This window comes from Trichoderma ghanense (genome assembly GCF_004382785.1).
Source record: "Trichoderma ghanense strain CCMA-1212 chromosome Unknown scaffold_4, whole genome shotgun sequence".
Lineage (NCBI taxonomy): Eukaryota > Fungi > Ascomycota > Sordariomycetes > Hypocreales > Hypocreaceae > Trichoderma > Trichoderma ghanense.
In genome coordinates this window covers 1,083,511-1,102,427 of record NW_027395667.1, presented here as the reverse complement: position 1 = coordinate 1,102,427, position 18,917 = coordinate 1,083,511, and the positions used below count along the sequence as shown (strand labels likewise).

Sequence of the window (18,917 nt, the reverse complement as noted above, 5' to 3'; positions counted from 1 at the left end):
CCTTCCTTTGATTTCTGGCGGATGCACGGTGACGATGCCGGCGCAGAGGCGACATGTTGTCGGCCGCCCATGAGGTGGCTTTTCACATTCACAAAGTTATATACAAGCTTGGTCATTTCGCTTTCCTCTTTCTGCGGGAGGCAAGGAATGACTCTGAAGGAGATCCTTCTTGAGCTGTGGCGTTTCTTTCACGCACTCGTAAGTGTGATATTTTATGCTATATAAGGTACACACGGTACCCATGCCCGCGACCTGTCGACGCACTGTTCGTTCCGGGTCAACGAGATCCGAACATGGTCCGTCTACAAAGACTCACGGTGAGATTGAGGCGGCGAAAGTGTCTCTTTAGAAACGTATCTGCATCTTACTGGCGATCAAGAATGGCGTCAACAAGAATCCTACTGGACCAGGAAGATGCTACTTTGCTGCATCTTGCTTCTTTGCTTGCTGCCAGCACTATAAACGTGGCGTCCGTGGCTCCAGCCGAATCGTGTGTTTTTATCCTCTCTGTTTATTTTACTGCGCACACACTCTGTTCCCTCGGAGACTTTTATACCAGACGGATTGGTAACTCGGAAACATACTGCATCTGATAGGATGCAGGGATCGAAAGATGTGTAGGATTCGGCCGGATCATGCTGTGCTCTTGACAGGCTTGATACTACTTGGGGACGATGAGTACCCTCTTCCTACTAAGCCACACGGAGAATGAGCATGCAGCTGAAGGAGAGAGAGAGAGACAGAGCGCGGGTGAGCAGAGAGGCAAACAAAGGACAACCATTTCGCTTGCCAAACCATGGTTCAGAGATGTTGTCTCCTCGGCGGAGACACTCGGTGGTACTGCGTCCTCCCCCCATATCGAGCATCGTCTTTTCTTTGTTTGTTTGTGTTTAAGCGCTGGACAACTCACTCGCCTTGCCCCATGCAGTTAGTTGTACGCGTGCAGTCGAGGAGACGAACCCTTGCGATCGATCGAGTCATCTCTGGCACTCCCCCGCGGTCTCTTCTTCTTTTCTCCTTTCCTTGCGCCTCAAATGCCGTGTGCGTTGTCTGATACGGCGCGTATACACCGGGCAGCGGCCATGATACTTTGGCGAGACACTGCTTAAACGCTCGAAGCTACGACAGGTATGAGGTGTAACTCGGCCATATCTTGCCGTCCGCAGCATGGTCTTTATCCGCTCTGACAAGAAGTGGCTGTTCAAGAATGCAAGTCGGCCATTGTGCATATTGGATGATTGAGAGGGTTGATGCCCATCTAACACAGGAGAAAGGCATCATGTTAGGAACAACACCCATCGGCATCGGTCCAACTTTCCATCGAGACGATAGAAGAGATTCCTCAGCGGCTCCCTTCGTTCCGTTACACGGACGAGAAGCATATTAAGAGGAGGGTTTTAGCGGTGATCACAAGCTGGGGCAGCAGAGTTGCCGCCAAGCGCGCCGCGTGAAGCAACAGCAACTGGCCCTTAGACTCGGACGAAACTTGAGCGACACGACCTTGAACTGATGCTGCACGGCATGATCTCGTCCCCTGGATGCATATTCCGGCCCGTCCCATTTTGACGTCCGGAAGAACCTGGTCAGAGGACTAGAACCTGATTGTGGGAAATAAGGGAGAAGAGAGCGCATACAAGGCCACGCGAGGGGGGCTGCTGAGCGAACAGGGACTAAGATAAGGTTGTCACTTTTTCCGAGATTGGGAAATGTCTTTCGTGTTTACGCTGTGCCTCAGCTCAGCGATTGTGCGCCGCAATGTTCGTGGTCGTGGCAATAAGACGGTCACGTCGAGCTTGCTGAGAAGAATCTTCCCTGTCCCCTCCCCAAAAGTCCCGATGCGGTCGGTTGCAGCTTTCCGGCGCGATCGGTGTTACCAGAAGAGGTTCACGCGTTGTAGGAGACAACGTGCGAGAAGATGGAAATACTCCGGTGAGTGTGGTTCGTTTGTCCATATGATTTGCAGAAGGGGGTGCCAGGAGGAACAGATGATGGGCTCTTTGAAGGGTTTGTCGACCTGGAGTACGAAGGAGTACAATAAGGCATGATGTTTTGAACCCGTATGTATCTTTTGTACTCAACTTTCTTGCTACGTGCATTCACCCCCCCCTCAGCCCATTTCCTCCCTACCTAGCATATGAGATTGTTCAGGCCTCGATTTGGTGAGAGCCCCCACGCCTGTGGCGTCACGTCGTGATATTGATGACTCCATCTAGGACACACCCCTCCCCTGCTGGGAGAAAACAAGTGAGGGAATAGGAAGGATAAATAAACAAGGCAGAAAGAGGCTGATCTAGAATCCTGCGAGGATCTGCCCGCTGAGCAACAACCCAGGGCTACGACGGACGCCATGCATCAGTACGATTTTCAGAGCCTATATGAAATTCACACGCTCGCGTACACTCACACATACCTACATACACACACTTACATTGACATCCATGCCTGCATGCTCTAGGCTGAACCATTTGCGCATCATGTCCACTTGCGCACAGAGTGACATTTCAGGGGTGCACGGCCAAACCGGGGTCCTGAGAAGGGCGGAGGTTTAATCCGGGGGAGTCGTGGTTGGGATCCGGGAGGAAATTGAGAGAGACGAGAGCGTGAATTCGGGCGCGGAACGATTGCAAGTCGCCATCGAAGGGAAGAACTACAGAATTGAGAGTTGACCTATGAAAAGACGGGTTGTAATATGCTGATTGTACGGTGTATATACATAGCGGAGGCTTGTTGGCTGGCTGGTGAAGAGGCTCGTCCTAGGCTCGAATCCTATGTAATCAGGAACCTGTCTCGCACACCAATCGCCCCAAACATCTCAAGGTCTAGACTCACGCCGCTCTCAGGATATCTAACGATGCAATAGATAGTCCGGAGGAGGTAAGCAAGACCACAAAAAAATCAACCGCAAGTCTATTACCCATGTGCCGTAGGCCTCGAGCCGCCGCCCACGTCTCAGCCCCCTTTAAGCGCCGGTGAGATCTTTTGCCCGCGCTGACACTGACGCTCAAGGAATCCGCCATCTCATCTCATCTTTGTTTTTTTTTTTTTTTTCTCCTAAACCCCTAACTACGGCTGTGTGGTTTTCGATGGATCAGCCCTACGAGTGAGTGCCTTTCTGTTGTTACGTCCGCCCGCGAGTTCAAGTTTCACAGCAGCTGGTCTACGGAGATTTCAGAGCATGGTGTGTGTGGTGCGGTAACGATCATAAGCGTCAGAGATAACGAGCAGAGAAACAACAGCAGTGAACAAGCACCAAGTAAGATGTCTGTCAGTAAGCACATTTGTTCTTGCGGCGGTGCGCCAATTCCTCATACTATTGTCCACAATTGCCTAATGCACCTCTGCAAGGAAACTCGCTTCACTCGCCTCCCTCTCTTGCATACGCAACTCCCACTCTTCTCCCAGTACGTAGAATCTCCTCTTCGGTACTCGGTCCGCTCGACTTTTGGCTTTCATCCGAAAAGATACCACACACACCTGTAGCATAGCCTGACTCGCTTGTTGCAACCCTACCGTTGGGTAACCCGAATCCACGTGTTGCGACCCTGCATGCCAACCTTGCATGTTCCGGCTGGTGAAGGCTGGGGAGCGAGGAAGGGGTATCATACGAAGGGCGGGAAGGGGTCTCTGTGCAAAGTATCTTTGTTGTAGCTGCCGGTAGTGGCTATGTAGCTGTACAGAGAATACAGAGAAGCATCTTGGCAATGGCTGTTTTCGCTTGATGGCTGTGCTGGGGTTCCTAGGGTTCCTTTTCTCCCTTCTATTTTTCAAAGCGAATCTTGTACGCCGTGGGAGGTGTGGTTGCTGCTGTTAGATGGCGCCATGTGTAACGTCTGGCTCTCTCACACATACGATTCCATACAAAGAAACAAAGAAGAAGAAGAGGAGAACGAGAATGAGAGAAGGCCGATGAGAGACAACGCACGCATCGAGCATCACCGGCATACGATTCCGGCCCAACACGAGGGTGACACGAAATCTAGGTGATACTGGCCGCAGCCCCCCGACGAAACAAACAACACACAACTTTCGAAAGAAACGATGCGTCCCAGCTAATAAGCTCTCGTATCTGGGGTGGCGCAAACTGCAGGCCTACACCGGTGATCGACGGTGCATCTTTGTTATGCAAGTATGTAAAGAGGATGAGCTCTTTGCAAGTTGCCCTCTTTTGCTGTGTTGTCACACAGGCCTGGGATCGAGGTGGCCACCCACCCCCGGAAGAAGGAAGATGAGAGGGAAGGATTCGGGTTTCGCAAAAGTGTCCGAAAAGGACGCGACTGGTAGAGTCTTCGGGCTGTTCGGTGAGGCCGGCCAGGTATTTTGCCCGTTTGGACAGGAATAGCAAGAGAAATGAGGCCGGGTCGAGAGGCCCTGTGGAGATGATGCGAGATACCTCAGGTTTAAATGGTCTGGAGCATTCTCTCCAGCCTGCTGCTGCCCAGCTATCAAGGCGTGCTCAGCTGGCTTGGTATCCGTCTTGCGTCATTTCCAGCTTGGAATTCTTTTCGTATCTGACCCAAGGGGCCGGTGGGTAGTAGAGGATGTAGGAGAGTGGAGAGGGGTGCGAAATGAGGCGGAGTGAGAGCAGAAGACTGAAATTGGGAGGAGAGAGATGAAGGAGAGACGCCAATGGTACAGGGGCGAAAGAGCAGAGTAGCCACAATGCAGATGATGAAAGGGCTCCGTCCCGTAATCGGTCGAGACGCTTTTCAGCCTCAAGCCCTCCAGATGGCATCCGACATGGTAGCCACCAAAGCCATCTCGCGGACATCGTGAACCCGTATGACATCCGCTCCCCCCTGGACCGCCGCTGCCACCGTGGCCGCTGTCCCCCAAACCCTCTGCGACGCCTCTTCCACGCCCGTGATCTTGCCAATGAAGCTCTTCCGGCTCGTCCCAACAAGCCATGGCAGGCCCTGCAACCCAGGCCACGCCCGGAGCTCCTCCAGGCGCCGCAGCAGCTCCAAGTTCTGAGCCGCCGTCTTGGCGAATCCGATGCCCGGATCGAGGATGATGCGCCATCTTCGGATGCCTGCTGCCTCGGCTGCGGCCACCCGGGCGAGAAGCTCGGCGGCAACGGTCGGCACCAGGCCGTCTGGATACGAGGTGAGCTTCGTCATGGTCTGCGGGTTGCCGCGCATGTGCATCAGGCAAATCGTCTTGCCCAGCCTTCCGACGGTCGGGAGCATCTCGGCGTCCAGCATCCCGGCGGAGACGTCGTTGACAATGTCGGCTCCCACGGCGATGGCCCTTTCGGCGACCGAGGCGCGGTAGGTGTCGACGCTGATGGCAACATGGCGGGTTTCCGGCATGGATCGTACGAGCTCGATGGCGGGCACCACTCGGGCGATTTCTTCTTCTGCCGTTACCTCGGGGCGGCCGGGAGCGGTTGACTGGCCGCCCACGTCTATGATGGAGGCTCCACTGCGAACTAGGTCTTTGACGGTGTTGGACAGGCTTTCGAGGTTGTTACGGCCGCCGTCGGAAAAGGAATCAGGCGTCATGTTCAAGATGCCCATGACGTTGGTCTTTCTGGTGTGTACGAGGGGTGTAAGTGGTGGTAGCGTGGATGATATCGGGGTAATGGACGATAGACGTTCGCCAGGAGCGAGGTCATTAAGATAATCTTGAACGAGTTTCCACGGCTGCGATGCATAGAGTGGTTTTGACGGTATCAATCTAGCAAACCAAAGTCAGTTCTGTGTAATCTCGTCATTCGGAATGGTCCCTCTCACTCTGCCAAAGGCCGCAAGACAAACTCTCGCTCGGGTATGCCGATGTGAGGCACGTTGAGTCTCTCATTCTCAACCTTTTCATCGCCATAGATCAAAATGTCCAGGTCAATGTTCCGCGGACCTTTGTCAATCAGCTTCTTACGGCCCATGTCCCGCTCAATGGCTTGTAGCTCATCAAGCAGCGCTAGAGGTTCCAGCTCAGTCTCAACCTGTCAACCTCCATGGTACGTTGTAAGCAAGTGTTCCTCTAGTGGCTTCGGAGTTGGAGCATTGCCCACCTCGCAGGCCCCATTGATGAAGCGGTCCTGATCCGTCACATACATGGGCTCGGTTTCCCAGAGACTGCTTGTCCGCTTGACGCGGATGCCCCGCCTGTTCATCTCATTGCATGCCTTTTCAATCTCCGATATGCGATCTCCGAGGTTGCTTCCTAGAGCGATGTAGGCGGTTTTCGTCTGGCTCGCGGCCGGGCGGCAACCACATCCGGAGTGAGAGCGAGTCTGCACGGTTTCACATGCGTGCGGCGACGAGCCTTCCCTTGAAGCTCGAGATCGCGGTCGATGGATGATGGTGGTGAAGAGGGATTGTGTGGACGGGAAGCATCGTGACGATGAGTGGAAGCTGCGCGCCCCAGAGCTGCGCAGGCCCTGTTTTATGGAGCCATGATGCAAACAGAACCTCATCTCTTCTATATGCAGTCGAGGAATTGCGATGAGAGACCCGATGGAGGCGTTGCGGTGAATATTCTGAAGCTGAAGCTTACGGTATCAGATCCTCTCGAGGTCGAGATTTTCTGATATCAGATCCATCTACCCTGCAAAGTGGGTCACCACCATCTTCATGCATCCTGTTCCGCTCGTGCTTCCAGAAAGAGACACAGAGAGACGCCAGCCTAGCATCTGGGGAAATGGTTGCCTCGGTTGGCCATTTAGCTGCCGGTGGTTCAATCAAACATCTCCGCAATCTGGGGGATCGTGCAATTGAAACAGCCTCCGCAATCGTTCGGCTTCTCACGGCGGCTGCTGGTTACTTCTAAATCACATCATGCTGAGCCGCGATTTGAGGCTTGTCAGCAGTGAGATGTACCCGTATTTCATTTGTGATGTGAAACAGCGGTCATTGGATAGTTGAGAATTCACATGTGCTCACACGAATTCACATGTGCTCAAACGGACTCATGCCAGCGCTCAAGTACATCTTCAGCCTCAATGAGAACCAACAACAGATGATGATACTGGAAAGAGAAGATGCGCTTCCTCTTCATCTTCACCCTCATTCTCATCCGTCTTCTCCAGATTCGGCTGCTGACTAAGCCTACACCTCGGCATCTTTCCCCAGAGCTCCACAAGCGACCATCACGGCGCTAAGCCGTCTCCGGCCGTAGCGGCTCACGCAAGCCTCGGCTCGTCAGGGTCAACTGACGGCCATGCTTGGAAACCGCATCTGCCTCCGACGCTCCCCTCTCGGCTCATCAGATTCTAAAATCTCATTATTAACTGCGTCGTCTGCTCCCTTTGCTTCTTTTCCTCTCCTCCACCATACCACTTCTCTCCTCTCCTCCTCCTCCTGTCGCTGCAGTCCGTTTCTCCTTTGATACCCAATCCGGTTGTTGCAGAATCACCCGTCACAATGGCTTCCCCTCGTAAGTTTCCCTGCTCGTGATAGTAGTCGCGTCCGGTTTTGTGCCAAACCAGCTCCGACTCTCTCGAACCTTGGCTCGGTTCTGCGTCTTGAAACCAGGCAGCTAACAATGCAAAACAGAGCAGATTCGAACGCCCATCACCGATCTCTTCAAGATCAACCACCCCATCCTGCTGGCCGGCATGAACGTGGCCGCCGGCCCCAAGCTGGCCGCGGCCGTCACCAATGCCGGCGGCATGGGCGTCATTGGTGGTGTCGGCTACACCCCCGAGATGCTCAAGGAGCAGATTGCCGAGCTCAAGAGCTACCTCAACGACAAGAACGCCCCCTTCGGCGTCGACCTGCTTATCCCCCAGGTCGGTGGCAGCGCCCGTAAGACCAAGTAAGCCGAGCCCGCGCCCCTCTTCCCTCGGAGGAAGAAGTAATCACATGCTCGTGATGAACCACGCTACCCACACGGAACCGAGATCGTCACAGGCAAAAAAAAAATGACTGACATTTGAAACTTTCCTCCAGCTATGACTACACCAAGGGCAAGCTCAACGAGCTCACCGACATCATCATCGAGTCCGGCGCCAAGCTCTTCGTCTCCGCCGTCGGCGTTCCCCCCAAGGCCATCGTCGACAAGCTGCACAAGGCCGGCATCCTGTACATGAACATGATTGGCCACGTCAAGCATGTCCAGAAGTGCATCGACGTCGGCGTCGACATCATCTGCGCCCAGGGCGGCGAGGGCGGCGGCCACACGGGCGACATCCCCACCACCGTCCTCATCCCCGCCGTCGTCGACATCTGCAGCAAGCACAAGTCGCCCCTGACCGGCGGGCCCGTCCAGGTCATCGCCGCCGGCGGCATCCACAACGGCCAGCTGCTGGCCGCGGCCCTGATGATGGGCGCCAGCGCCGTCTGGGTCGGCACGCGCTTCATCCTGACGGACGAGGCCGGCGCGCCCAAGTCGCACAAGGAGGCCGTCCGCACCGCCGGCCACGACGACAACGTCCGCACCATCATCTTCACCGGCAGGCCCATGCGCGTGCGCAACAACGCCTACATCAACGACTGGGAGACCAACCGCCAGCAGGAGATGAAGGAGCTCGCCGCAAAGGGCGTCATCCCCTACGAGGCCGACCTGGACAAGGTCCTCAACGGCGGCGAGAAGCCCAAGATTGAGGGCATCCAGACGAGCGCCAACGACGACGAGGATGACGACCCCCTGGAGCAGTTCCGCCCCTTCTTGATGGGCAAGGCCGCTGCCGTCGTCAACGAGCAGAAGCCCGCCAAGGCGGTGGTGGATGAGTTCGTCTCTGATGCCGTTGCTTGGTTGAGGAAGGGCAACAGCATGCTTGTTGGTCCTTCGTCTAAGCTGTAAGAATAGTATGAGTGTGTTTCTCCTAGTTTGTTTGGGTTCTTGGATCTGAAGCCCGGTTGTTGTTTTTTTTTTTTTTTTTGTAAGATTTTCATGTCCGTCATGTCATGTAGAACATAGCACATAAAGGTCGAAATAAAGTGCAATCTAAATGTACCACACAATCCATCAAGCAGAGTATATGATTCTGCCAAACTGTCACTTGCAATAACCAAGGAAAGAGTTGAATAGTATATCTTGTTTATTACCAACAAAAAGAAAAAAGGAAAAAAGGCAGAGGCAAGACTCCCGTCTATTCATGCCAGTCACTTTTCACATTAACAATTTGCGCCAGTCTCATATAAAGTTCCCCTTCCAACACCATCTCGGAATACTCCGTACCGGCCTGTGAATCCCTCCCATAAGCGTTACAACCCCCCGTCACCTCTTCCGTTGCGTCCATTTACGACAGTGCCCTTTTTGCCATCCAAGACCGCAAGGTGCTGACTCAATGTGCCCATAATCACAACGAAGAAGAAGACTGCTTGACAGCTCTTCTAATTGTCGAGATACGCCCGGATGGCGCTCTGCAGCTTGCTGGCACCCTCGCCAATCACATTGGTCAAGTTTTCCAAATCATCAGCAGCCGTGATTCCAAACTTGCGCACAAAGTCCTTGGCAGCCGACTCGAGGTCGCCATAGTCCTCAACCTCCTCTTCCTCTTCCCGACCAAAGTAGGCGTTCGAAGAGATGGCCGTAGCTCCCTCGAAGCCCTGGAGCCGCGTCTTGGCTTCGGCCTGAGCATTGGGATCGTAGGCGCCCTTGCCGAAATACTCGTCGGAAGAAATGGCCTTTTGAGAGCCAAATTTGCTGCGGGCAAACGATTCGGAGTCGTCTACAGACAATCGTTAGCTTCACGAGGATTTGTTGAGGCACACAAGGACACTCACCGGCAGCAGTTGCTTTCACAGGTCCCACGGAGCCGAAGCCACCGGCATTCTTCTTTGCTGAAGCAGAAGCAGCGGCCTTGGCACCACCAATCTGGCCAAACCCGAGTCGCCCAATACCCATGCCCAGCCGCTCCATCTCGGCGTTCGACTTTTGCCTTGTGTGAGAGCTGGGCGCTGGGCTGATGGGGGTTGGCGAAATGATGGCGGCGGCAGATGAACTGGCGCTGACCTTCGCCGCCGGCTCCTCCTCAGCTTCGGGATCATATCCCAGCTTGGCGATACGCTCAGCCTCCTCCTTGGCCTTCTTCTCCGCCTCGTCAAAGTCGATGAAGTCGCCGGTGACCTTCTTGACGCCCAGCTTCTGCACCTTCTTCGCACCGAGAATGTTGGTCTTCTTGGCACCGCCCGTCGTGGTCGTTTTGCGCAGCGCGGCGGATGTGGTGATTCGGCTGGCCGCAGGCTTCGTCTCGGCGGAGTCGGTCTTCGATAGAGGTGACGCCGCACGGGGCACGTCCTTGTTGCCAGCGTTGAGGAATGGAGAAGGTGTGCGGCCGACGACGGGGGGTGTCGCATTTCGTGATACGGGAGGTGTCGGCTTCTTGATTGTGGGCTTGTCCCAGGATGAGAAGAAATCGTCATCTGGCTCTCCGGCGGGAGTGAAGCTACCATCTCCCTCGACGGCTTCAATCACGACTTCTTCGGGGTATCTAGCATCCAAGGTTAGAGATGTTGCAATCGGAGTGGCTCGGTTTTGGCATACTCGAGAGCGTCACGCGCGGCGCGTCGCTTCAGCTCCTCCTTGTACTTGGTGGCTGCGTTGGACTGGTATTTGGTCTTGGGATCTTTGCTGTTCAATGCCGCGGTGCCTCCGTTCTGCTGGAAGAACTTGGTCGCGGATTCGTTACCGCCAACCTTCATTACTCGGAGTTGATCCCATTGCCACTCTAGACAAGGCATGTGTTAGATCTATCTCGAGAGGATAGCGCGAGTTGTCATCTGGGTTACATACGATCGAGGTTCGTCGACCGCACAAAGGAGATGTGAACACCCAGATTGCGGTGGTTAGAGGAGCAGTCGAGGCACAGGTAGATGCCAAAGGGGACGGACGTCCATGTAGGGTTCTTCTGTCCGCAGTCGAAGCATATCTAGGAGGCCAATGGCGCGCGTCAGTCTCGGTACCCAGAGTGACCATCACGATCATGGTTCCGCACCTTGTTCGCTGGCTTCGTCTTCAGCTTCTCAAAGATCTTGAGCGACTGCTGCTTGGACGCGAGGGCGCTCATCGTGGCGGGCGGTGCTGGCGACTTGACGCGAATCCGACCAAGGCGTTTCCGATCTTCCTGGGATTCGCTCTCTCGAATCTGCCCGATTATGCAGTGACCGTGACAAGCGAGGAATGAGAGAAGACGCAGCACAATCCTAATGTTGGAATAATTATTAAGGAGACGCTCTTCGGGCATTGGCGATGCGGTAAAGTGGCATAATGGATCCGCTAGGCCTGTTGTGGCCTGGCGCCGATCCCCACCTCGAATTCTGCCGAGGGCGGTGTCGCGCAAGATGCCGAAATGTTGCTGGCAAGGGAAGCGTCAATTTGCCTTCTTGAAGAAACGGTTTGTCGAGTGGCTGAGAATTCGCTTTTGCACTCCTCTGCCCGATTCTTTCATCCTGCCGAGCTTCTCGGGAAGATGGAAGCCGTTGAGCCGCCATGATGAAACCAACAACTTCCGTCCCCGCGATCCGAATCCTCACGAGATCCGCACTCGCACAAACTGCCCGGCCTGTCTTTGCGCGCAACCTTGCAACTCAAACCGGCCTGGGAACCACCGCGACGCCAAAGCCGAAACGGAGGAGCGTCACGCCGTTCAACGATACCGGGTTTGTGCCATGGAGCGAGCTGTCCGGCGCTGAAAAGGCGGCGAGAGCGACGCAGCAGTCGTACAACTTTGGCATGGTGATTGTCGGCCTCGTCTGTACCGTACGTTCGAGATGGTGGGATTGGATCGATATGTATTTTCGGGGCTGATTGGTGATGGTATAGGGAGGTGTTGCATACTTTCTCTGGACTGACGTCTTTTCTCCCGAGAGCAAGACGAACCAGTTCAACAGAGCCGTCAACATGATCAAGAAGGACCACAGATGCCTTGAACTTCTCGGTGATGCGAACAAGATCACGGCCCACGGAGACGAGACCTTCAACAAGTGGAGGAGGGCACGACCCATCACGTAGGTGCTTTTGAGCATATCGAAAACGGGCGACATTTCACTTACACGGCTATCAAAGGTCTATTGAAACGATGGACGCTCAGGGCAACCAGCATCTCAAGATGCATTTCTATGTAAGTCTCTCGAAGCCGTTTTCATAGCAAATACTCATGTCATGAAGGTTGAGGGTCCTTTGGCGAACGGAGTGGTGCAATGCCACATGGTCAAGCCTCCTGGCCAGAGCGATTACGAGTACAAATACCTGTTTGTGGATGTCAAGGGCCACGAGAGGATCTATCTGGAGAATGCAGACACGGCCGCCGCACGGTCGGGGAAGAAGCCCGTGACCTTTTTCGGAGTCAAATGGGGATGAGAGGCCTTCTATGGGACGTTTCTACGGATTGTTAAAGGAGGTTTACGTACCTCATGCCATTATGCCGGCTAGGAATGATTGGTCCGCTCAACTAAGAGAGGAAGCGGCGTTTTCGCATCGGATTCAGCACTGGGCTTCTGCGCCTTGGGAGAAAGGGGGAGCAAACAGACTTCCTCGCTATTGAGCAGATGACACAGTTACTTCATCCTTTCAGACAAGTCACCCATTAACCATGAATTGGTGGAAGAGGAGTGAAATATAAGCGTTCAGACAATGGCCTTTGTCAATTTGCACTGCTTCTTAGGACAATGGTGAAAGCTGCTAGACAGGTTGAACCCAACTGTCGATGTAAGGAATACTTTGCGAATATGTGACTGCAATCTTCTAAACATATGCGCGACCCTGAACTTGACCTTTTATAAAGCAACATGAAAGACACGACTCAGTCGACACGCTCATGATGATACTTTAAGCACATGCCACCTCAAGTTGTTACTCACCCCATCTCGAATCTCGACGAGAACATATTACCCAGACTATGACTTATAAGGCATCTTATCACCAACCCCCCACCAAAAGGATCAGTGACGAATCACGCAGAACCAGCGAAGGATCGCGTGCGATGGCGCTCCGCCAGCCGTGCCGTAAAAAATAAGCTGCCACAGAGGTGACAAGCCGCGATGGTTCCGCATTTATAATTGAGCGTCCTTCGTGCCCTATAATTGAAGGCCACCTCTGTCTTACGTCTTTCACCATAATATCCAAAAACACCTGTTTCTTCTTTTTTGGTATCATTAGATTATCTGTTTCCTGAATTCTCTCGTCTTCAGCGATTCAAATGAGCTCCACGAAGCCCCAGGCGGGGTTGACAAATGCCACCTCCGTCTCCGCCACAAACGGCATCATCTCCTGGATCACCTCCGACACCAAAGACGAAGCAAAATACCAAAACATAGTCTTTGTCCTCGATCTCTCCCAATCCCCCGGCCCTAAGCCAGGATACATCATAGCCCTCCTGCTAGAAGACGCGGAGAAGGACCCAGAAACCCGCTTCCGGCTGCTGCTCTTGCAGGCCGATGCCATCCCCGATGACCTCCGGCCGTACCGCATAACAGGCCTGCCTGACCATCTGCGACCCGTAAAAGGGAAACATGATGTCGATGTTGTTGTGTCCACCAAATCGGGGGTTGGACTATCACTGCAATTCTGGGAGGATGTATTGCGGCCTCTTTGGGATGTGATTGAGGAATACACTTCCCAAGAAGCAAGCCGAGAGACACCGAATGTCCTCATCACGCAAGACGCCGACAGCGTCCGAGGCTTTGCCCGAAATATCGGTGCCTCTCATGGTAGCAGTTCATCCAGGACAATTGTCCTCTTGAGCGGAGACGGCGGCATCGTGGACCTCATTAACAGTGTCCCTCACGATGCCCCGTCTTCTTCTTCTGAGCAGCAACAGCTACTCCTGGCCCTTCTCCCCCTGGGCACAGGCAACGCCCTCTTCCACTCCCTCCACAAACCCCTCTGGGCATCCTCGGGCGGCAGCAAGACGCAAGATGCCTCCCCCCTGGTACTAGGCCTGAGGACGCTCTTCAACGGCGTATCCGCAAACCTGCCTCTCTTCCGCGCGTCCTTCTCCCCCGGATCCCGCATCGTAAAGTTCACCCCTACCACGGAAGAACCCATAGCAGACGATGACGACACCAGCAAAGCCCTGCACCTCGCCAAGCAAGAAACCCAAGTCTCGCACCTCTTCGGCGCAGTGGTAGCAAGCTACGGCTTCCACTCCAGCATCGTCTACGAGAGCGACACCCCCGAGTACCGCGTCCACGGTGCCAAGCGCTTCGGCATGGTCGCCGAGGAGCTCCTCCGCGAGTCCCACCCTTACACCGCGCAGGTCCAAGTTCGCTATCCCTCTGCTACGAACTGGGAGAGGTTTGATGGGGAAGAGCACGCGTACGTGCTCGTGACGCCGCTCTCCAACTTGGAGCGCACGTTTACAATCTCACCCGCGAGTAAGCCGTTGGACGGCAAGCTCCGGCTGGTGCACTTTGGCCCGGTGGGAGGGGAGAGGACGCTGGAGTTGATGATGAAGGCGTATGATGGGGGGAAGCATGTTGGCGCCAAGTGGGATGACGGGCATGAGCTGCGGTATGAGGAGGTGGATGAGTTGAGGGTCACGATTCTGGAGGACGATGAGAGGTGGCGCAAGGTTTGCATAGATGGAACGATTGTGGACATTCCGAAAGGGGGGGAGTTGGCTGTTCGAAAGGAGAAGAAGAGCGGATTCAAGGTTCTAGTTGATCCGCGGGTGCTGCCGAACGATTCGAACTGAATAGGGATTTTGGATACAGGAGATTTCAGATAGCCACTTGATCAGATTTAGGATACTCATTTCTTGGTATTGTCTCCCTTTACACTGAGGTCCTCAGAGGCAGATCTATCAGAGACCTTCCAATAACTTCTTGGCCCTCTTCTCGATAATGCGTGAAAATCCTTCCACGCCATCCTTGAGCTCAGTTAACGCTCCCCCTTTTAGCCGATAGACGATTCTTCTCCGCTTGGCTTCCTCCTCTTCCGCTTCTTCGTCGTCATCATCGTCGCCGTCGTCCGCGATCTGTCCTTCTATGGCCCCTCGCATGAACCATCTGTCGTGACTCACAAGCACCACGGCTCCCTCCCATTCGTTCAACGCTTCTCGTAGAGCAGTCACCGTCTCATAGTCGAGATGCGTGGTGACTTCGTCGAGAATGAGACACTGCGGATGTTTCCAGAACAATCTCGCCAGCTGGCACCGTACCAATTGACCACCAGAAAGCTTGGAGATGGGAACGTCCGATGCCAGACGGCCGGGCAACCCCAGGGTTCCCAGTAAGCCGCGTATCTCACCCTCATTAAGAGCCCCGTCTACCTCCTTTATAAGCAGAGCGAGTGAAGTAATGCCCTGCTCAGAACGGCCAATAGCCTTGAGCTCTTCCACTGCATGCTGCGAATAATATCCCAGTCGAAGGCGAGGATGCGTCGTTAACGTGCCGGAAGTCGGCGGAGACTCTTCCACGAGCAGCTTAATGAGCGTCGATTTGCCCGCCCCATTCAAGCCCAAAATGCCAATGCGATCGCCCATCCCAACAGTAAGCGCAACGTCCTGCAGAATCAGGGGGGCCCTCGGGGAATACCGATAAGAAGCCTTCTCCAACGAAATAAGCGACCCCGGAAACCTCAACTCAGGGGGTTCGGGCAGCGAAATCACGACGGGCCTCTGCTCAGGCGGGATCTCGATGCCCTCCCGGCTTGTTAAGAAAAATCCCACGAGATCCCTGTTGAGCTTGAACCGGGTGCCCTTGGCACTGACCTGCATACCCCAGCGGTCGTCGAGCTTCTTCTGCCGGGACTTGGCTTGTCGGATCTTGTTCTGGTCGTCGTTCGCCTTGCCGGCTTTGAGATTCTGGGCTATAGTCTTTTCGATGTGGGCCTTCTGCTTGTCTTGAGCTTCTTTCATTTTGATGAGCCACTGCCGGCGTTCGGATTGGGAACGTTCGTATGTTTGTATGTCGCCATGAAAGTACGTGAGCTGCTTGTCTTTGAGGATGATGAGGTCTGTGCAGAGAGAGATGAAGTCGCGGTCGTGAGAGACGAGGATCAGCGTAGGGGGCTTCTCTTTATCTGCCAACGACTGCAAGTATCTCTGCAGCCACACGATACCCAGCAGATCCAGGAAATTGGTCGGTTCGTCGAGGATCAAGATGTCGGCCTCCTGAAGCAAAGCCGAGGCCAGCGCAGTCCGCATGTGCCAGCCTCCAGAGAGACTGGACAGAGGCTTTTCCAAGTATGCCTCTGTGAACCCAAGGCCGGTGAGAATGTTTCGTGCTTGAACTTCGATCTGGGCAAGTCGTGAAGGTTCGATCTGGCTTTGTAGATCTGCGAGCACGTCGGCTGCCTCCTGCGTTTCTGCATGAAGGGCTTCAGCAGAGATTTCATCATCTGGTTGATCCAGTCTGTACATGGCAGTCAGTAGCACGAGACGGATATGCAAATATGACCTTCAAAAACCTACAGGGCTTGCGAATCCGCAACAACCTTTTCAAAGGCCACCAGAGCTTTCCTAGCCTGCAGTCCTCGGGCACCACTTCGAAGTCTGGCTTCCTTGTCAACGAGGAAGAGGCGTTGCTGGAGCTTCTCGTGCTTCAGGCTTCTCAGAGCTCGAACAGGGGCGTACGGATCTGAAGCATTGACGCCATCTGAGAGAACTAGGAAATGTGAGTGAGAGCCTTCGCAGCAAGCTGAGATGGCACAATGTACCTTTGATTTCTTGCTCAACCACACTTCGTGCTGTAGCACGCTCGATGACCTCCTGCAAAACACTTCCTTGGCCATTGTTCTTCTTGTCGTCCTCATCAGACTCGGTGAGCTTCGTCTGCTGCAGCAGCGCAATCCTAGAACCCTCTGGAATCCCCGGAATGAGCTTCTGCGCAATAGCCTTGAGCAGCGCTACATCCAAACCAAATCACAACCCAGTCAGTCTCGGCAGACACAAAATCAAAAACCAAAAGAATGACATGTCATCTGTCCCGACAATGCATGTGTAAGGGGTGGGGTTTGCAATTCCTCACTCGACTTTCCCGTGCCATTGCGCCCAACAAGGGCATACCGCTGACCCTCCTTCAACCGCAGCTTGGCATTCGAAAGAATCTCCAAGCCATCAGATTTCGCTTTGCCTTTTGATTTGCTCGACGACGACGTCTTTTCCGTTTTGGACGCCTTTTCGCCAGAGGTGACGATGATGTTGAGGCCATCAATGTCGAGCTGTTTGTTTCCTCAACTTTCATGTTTAGCCATTGTGGAACAAGAGTATCGTGGGAGGGATGTGCTGGAGGTGACAAACTTCGCGGTAATTGGAGCTGTCAATGTTGAAACGAGTCTGCTTGGCGGTGCAGAGGATCGTGGCCACGGACTCGGCTGACATTGAAGTCATTTCGACGATGATTTCCGTACAATTCGCGTTCGAGGCAAGATGCTGGGGCGATGGTAATGTGTAGAGACTGAATGGGCGGTGGTGGCCACTAAGCCGATACAAGTTGCTTCAAGTGGAATCTCCCAAAGGCAAAAAGTAAAATTTTCAGGTGCCTCTCGACTCCCTCTCCAGCATTGCGGCCCTGGCTCTCAGGTGAGGTCCGGGCCGCCCCCCAGCTCAGATCCGTATGCCGTGCATTTGGAGACGAGAATCACCCAAAAAGAATCGCACTGTCAATCCAGAGCAAAGCCAGTGTCGGCCAGTGACTCATACTAGCCATGCAAGATGATCTAGCGCCGCAGTCCCGAAGCCACATAGAAGCATATCCCAACACCTTAGATCCATGTCTTACATGGATGAATCTGCAATGACTCCTTGCCGCCAATACGCAAGACCTGCAGCATATCTCATCTTTCCTCTTGATAGACCATGCCGCAAAGCCATGCAGTGCAGTATCTGCAGGTGGAGGGGCAGTGGGATGTACCTTAGCCCCCTCTTCCTCCCCTTATGCACAGAGCTTGGCACGCCACCCACCACACGCCTTCCTTCCCAACCCAGCGTCCATCATCACAGCAGGTTCGAAGCAGCCTTCCTTCCCATCGACGCTCCCATCAAGCTCGTACCGGTAGGTAGCCGGGACCTGCGAACAGATTCAAACGACACCTTGAAGGAAGTCTCTCGACTAGCCCTCCATGTACCATCTACCAGCTCCCAGCCCAAAGCATCCTGTCGCCTCCCCCATCCCAAGCTTCGCAGTCCCACACCAGCTTCTCGCCCGCCTGCCCTCAAAGCACAGTACATACATCCTCGCCACGCAGGTGACGAGTCACATGCTGTACTACACGCACCTTGCATCTTCCCCACTAGAAAACGTGGAACAAATGACAAACAAGAGAAAGGTAAAAGGTAAATACGGAGGTGGCTGTGAACCGCATCTCACGTCTTGGAATCTGCACGTCTTCCCAGAGTGGTGGTGTGTCCCACACCCTGGCCGCCGGCTGGCCCCCTATTTTTCTTCCCCACGATCTTCGCACCGGATCTGCTGCAGCCACATCTGCATCTGTGCGTGCGTGTTGGTGGAATACGAAGGGACATGGATCGTCTTCATGATGATATCATAGTGAGTCTCTATTTCGACAACATGTCTCTCGGTGATATTGTGAGGCAACGAAGATGATGAGACATCGAGATGCTCTATTAGGTGACTGGTCAGAACTGGTTTCGCAACAAAACGAAAAAAAAAAAAAAAAAAAAAAAAAAAAAAAAAAAAAAAAAAAAAAGACAAAAGAAATCTTCGTTGAGAGATGAGTTTCAACAACGGATACAAATATAGAACAGAGTAGAGGAGCAGTAGGTATATGGGCGTGATTTCAAGCAGCTCTCACCAGCGCAGTCACACAGATTTCGAAAGTCTTGTTTCCTCTGTCCACCAGAATATATATTAACCTCCTGAACAAAATACCACAAACTGTTGCAACTCCAGAAAAAGTAAATGGAGATTGCAACAACTATCGAAGGGGAATCATCGCACTTTTTGATAAAGAAAAATTAGAAAACCACAATATGCATTATGACAAGAAGAAAAAAAGGAGATGAACCCGAGGAAGATGCCCCTGTAAAAAACCACAAAATCTCCCCTTCTCCAGAACGGAAAAAAAAAAAA

The 18,917-nt window shown here is 53.7% G+C and overlaps 6 protein-coding genes across 6 annotated transcripts; 4 read left to right on the top strand and 2 right to left on the bottom strand.

The window, feature by feature from the left end:
- Nucleotides 1-380: 380 nt before the first annotated feature.
- On the top strand, nucleotides 381-593 carry CCMA1212_004527 (uncharacterized protein; the record flags this gene model as incomplete). The annotated part of the gene is made up of 1 exon (XM_073701825.1): nucleotides 381-593. The coding sequence occupies one exon, from the start codon at nucleotides 381-383 to the stop codon at nucleotides 591-593; it is 213 nt and encodes a 70-aa protein (XP_073559354.1).
- A 6,768-nt stretch (nucleotides 594-7,361) lies between these two features.
- CCMA1212_004525 (putative nitronate monooxygenase) lies at nucleotides 7,362-8,742 on the top strand (the record flags this gene model as incomplete). Its single annotated transcript, XM_073701824.1, has 3 exons — nucleotides 7,362-7,374; nucleotides 7,494-7,755; nucleotides 7,890-8,742. 3 exons carry the CDS (start codon nucleotides 7,362-7,364, stop codon nucleotides 8,740-8,742), a joined length of 1,128 nt encoding a protein of 375 aa, XP_073559355.1.
- A 533-nt stretch (nucleotides 8,743-9,275) lies between these two features.
- On the bottom strand, nucleotides 9,276-11,128 carry CCMA1212_004524 (ADP-ribosylation factor GTPase-activating protein glo3; the record flags this gene model as incomplete). The annotated part of the gene is made up of 5 exons (XM_073701823.1): nucleotides 9,276-9,613; nucleotides 9,669-10,375; nucleotides 10,429-10,612; nucleotides 10,678-10,813; nucleotides 10,880-11,128. The coding sequence occupies 5 exons, from the start codon at nucleotides 11,126-11,128 to the stop codon at nucleotides 9,276-9,278; spliced, it is 1,614 nt and encodes a 537-aa protein (XP_073559781.1).
- Nucleotides 11,129-11,368: 240 nt separating this feature from the next.
- CCMA1212_004523 (Mitochondrial import inner membrane translocase subunit TIM21) lies at nucleotides 11,369-12,243 on the top strand (the record flags this gene model as incomplete). The annotated part of the gene is made up of 4 exons (XM_073701822.1): nucleotides 11,369-11,643; nucleotides 11,707-11,891; nucleotides 11,950-12,004; nucleotides 12,052-12,243. Exons 1-4 carry the CDS (start codon nucleotides 11,374-11,376, stop codon nucleotides 12,241-12,243), a joined length of 702 nt encoding a protein of 233 aa, XP_073559351.1. The 5' UTR covers nucleotides 11,369-11,373.
- Nucleotides 12,244-13,081: 838 nt separating this feature from the next.
- On the top strand, nucleotides 13,082-14,578 carry CCMA1212_004522 (uncharacterized protein; the record flags this gene model as incomplete). The annotated part of the gene is made up of 1 exon (XM_073701821.1): nucleotides 13,082-14,578. The coding sequence occupies one exon, from the start codon at nucleotides 13,082-13,084 to the stop codon at nucleotides 14,576-14,578; it is 1,497 nt and encodes a 498-aa protein (XP_073559780.1).
- A 108-nt stretch (nucleotides 14,579-14,686) lies between these two features.
- On the bottom strand, nucleotides 14,687-17,215 carry CCMA1212_004521 (uncharacterized protein; the record flags this gene model as incomplete). Its single annotated transcript, XM_073701820.1, has 5 exons — nucleotides 14,687-16,238; nucleotides 16,298-16,490; nucleotides 16,543-16,731; nucleotides 16,854-17,046; nucleotides 17,126-17,215. 5 exons carry the CDS (start codon nucleotides 17,213-17,215, stop codon nucleotides 14,687-14,689), a joined length of 2,217 nt encoding a protein of 738 aa, XP_073559352.1.
- Between the last annotated feature and the right edge of the window lie 1,702 nt (nucleotides 17,216-18,917).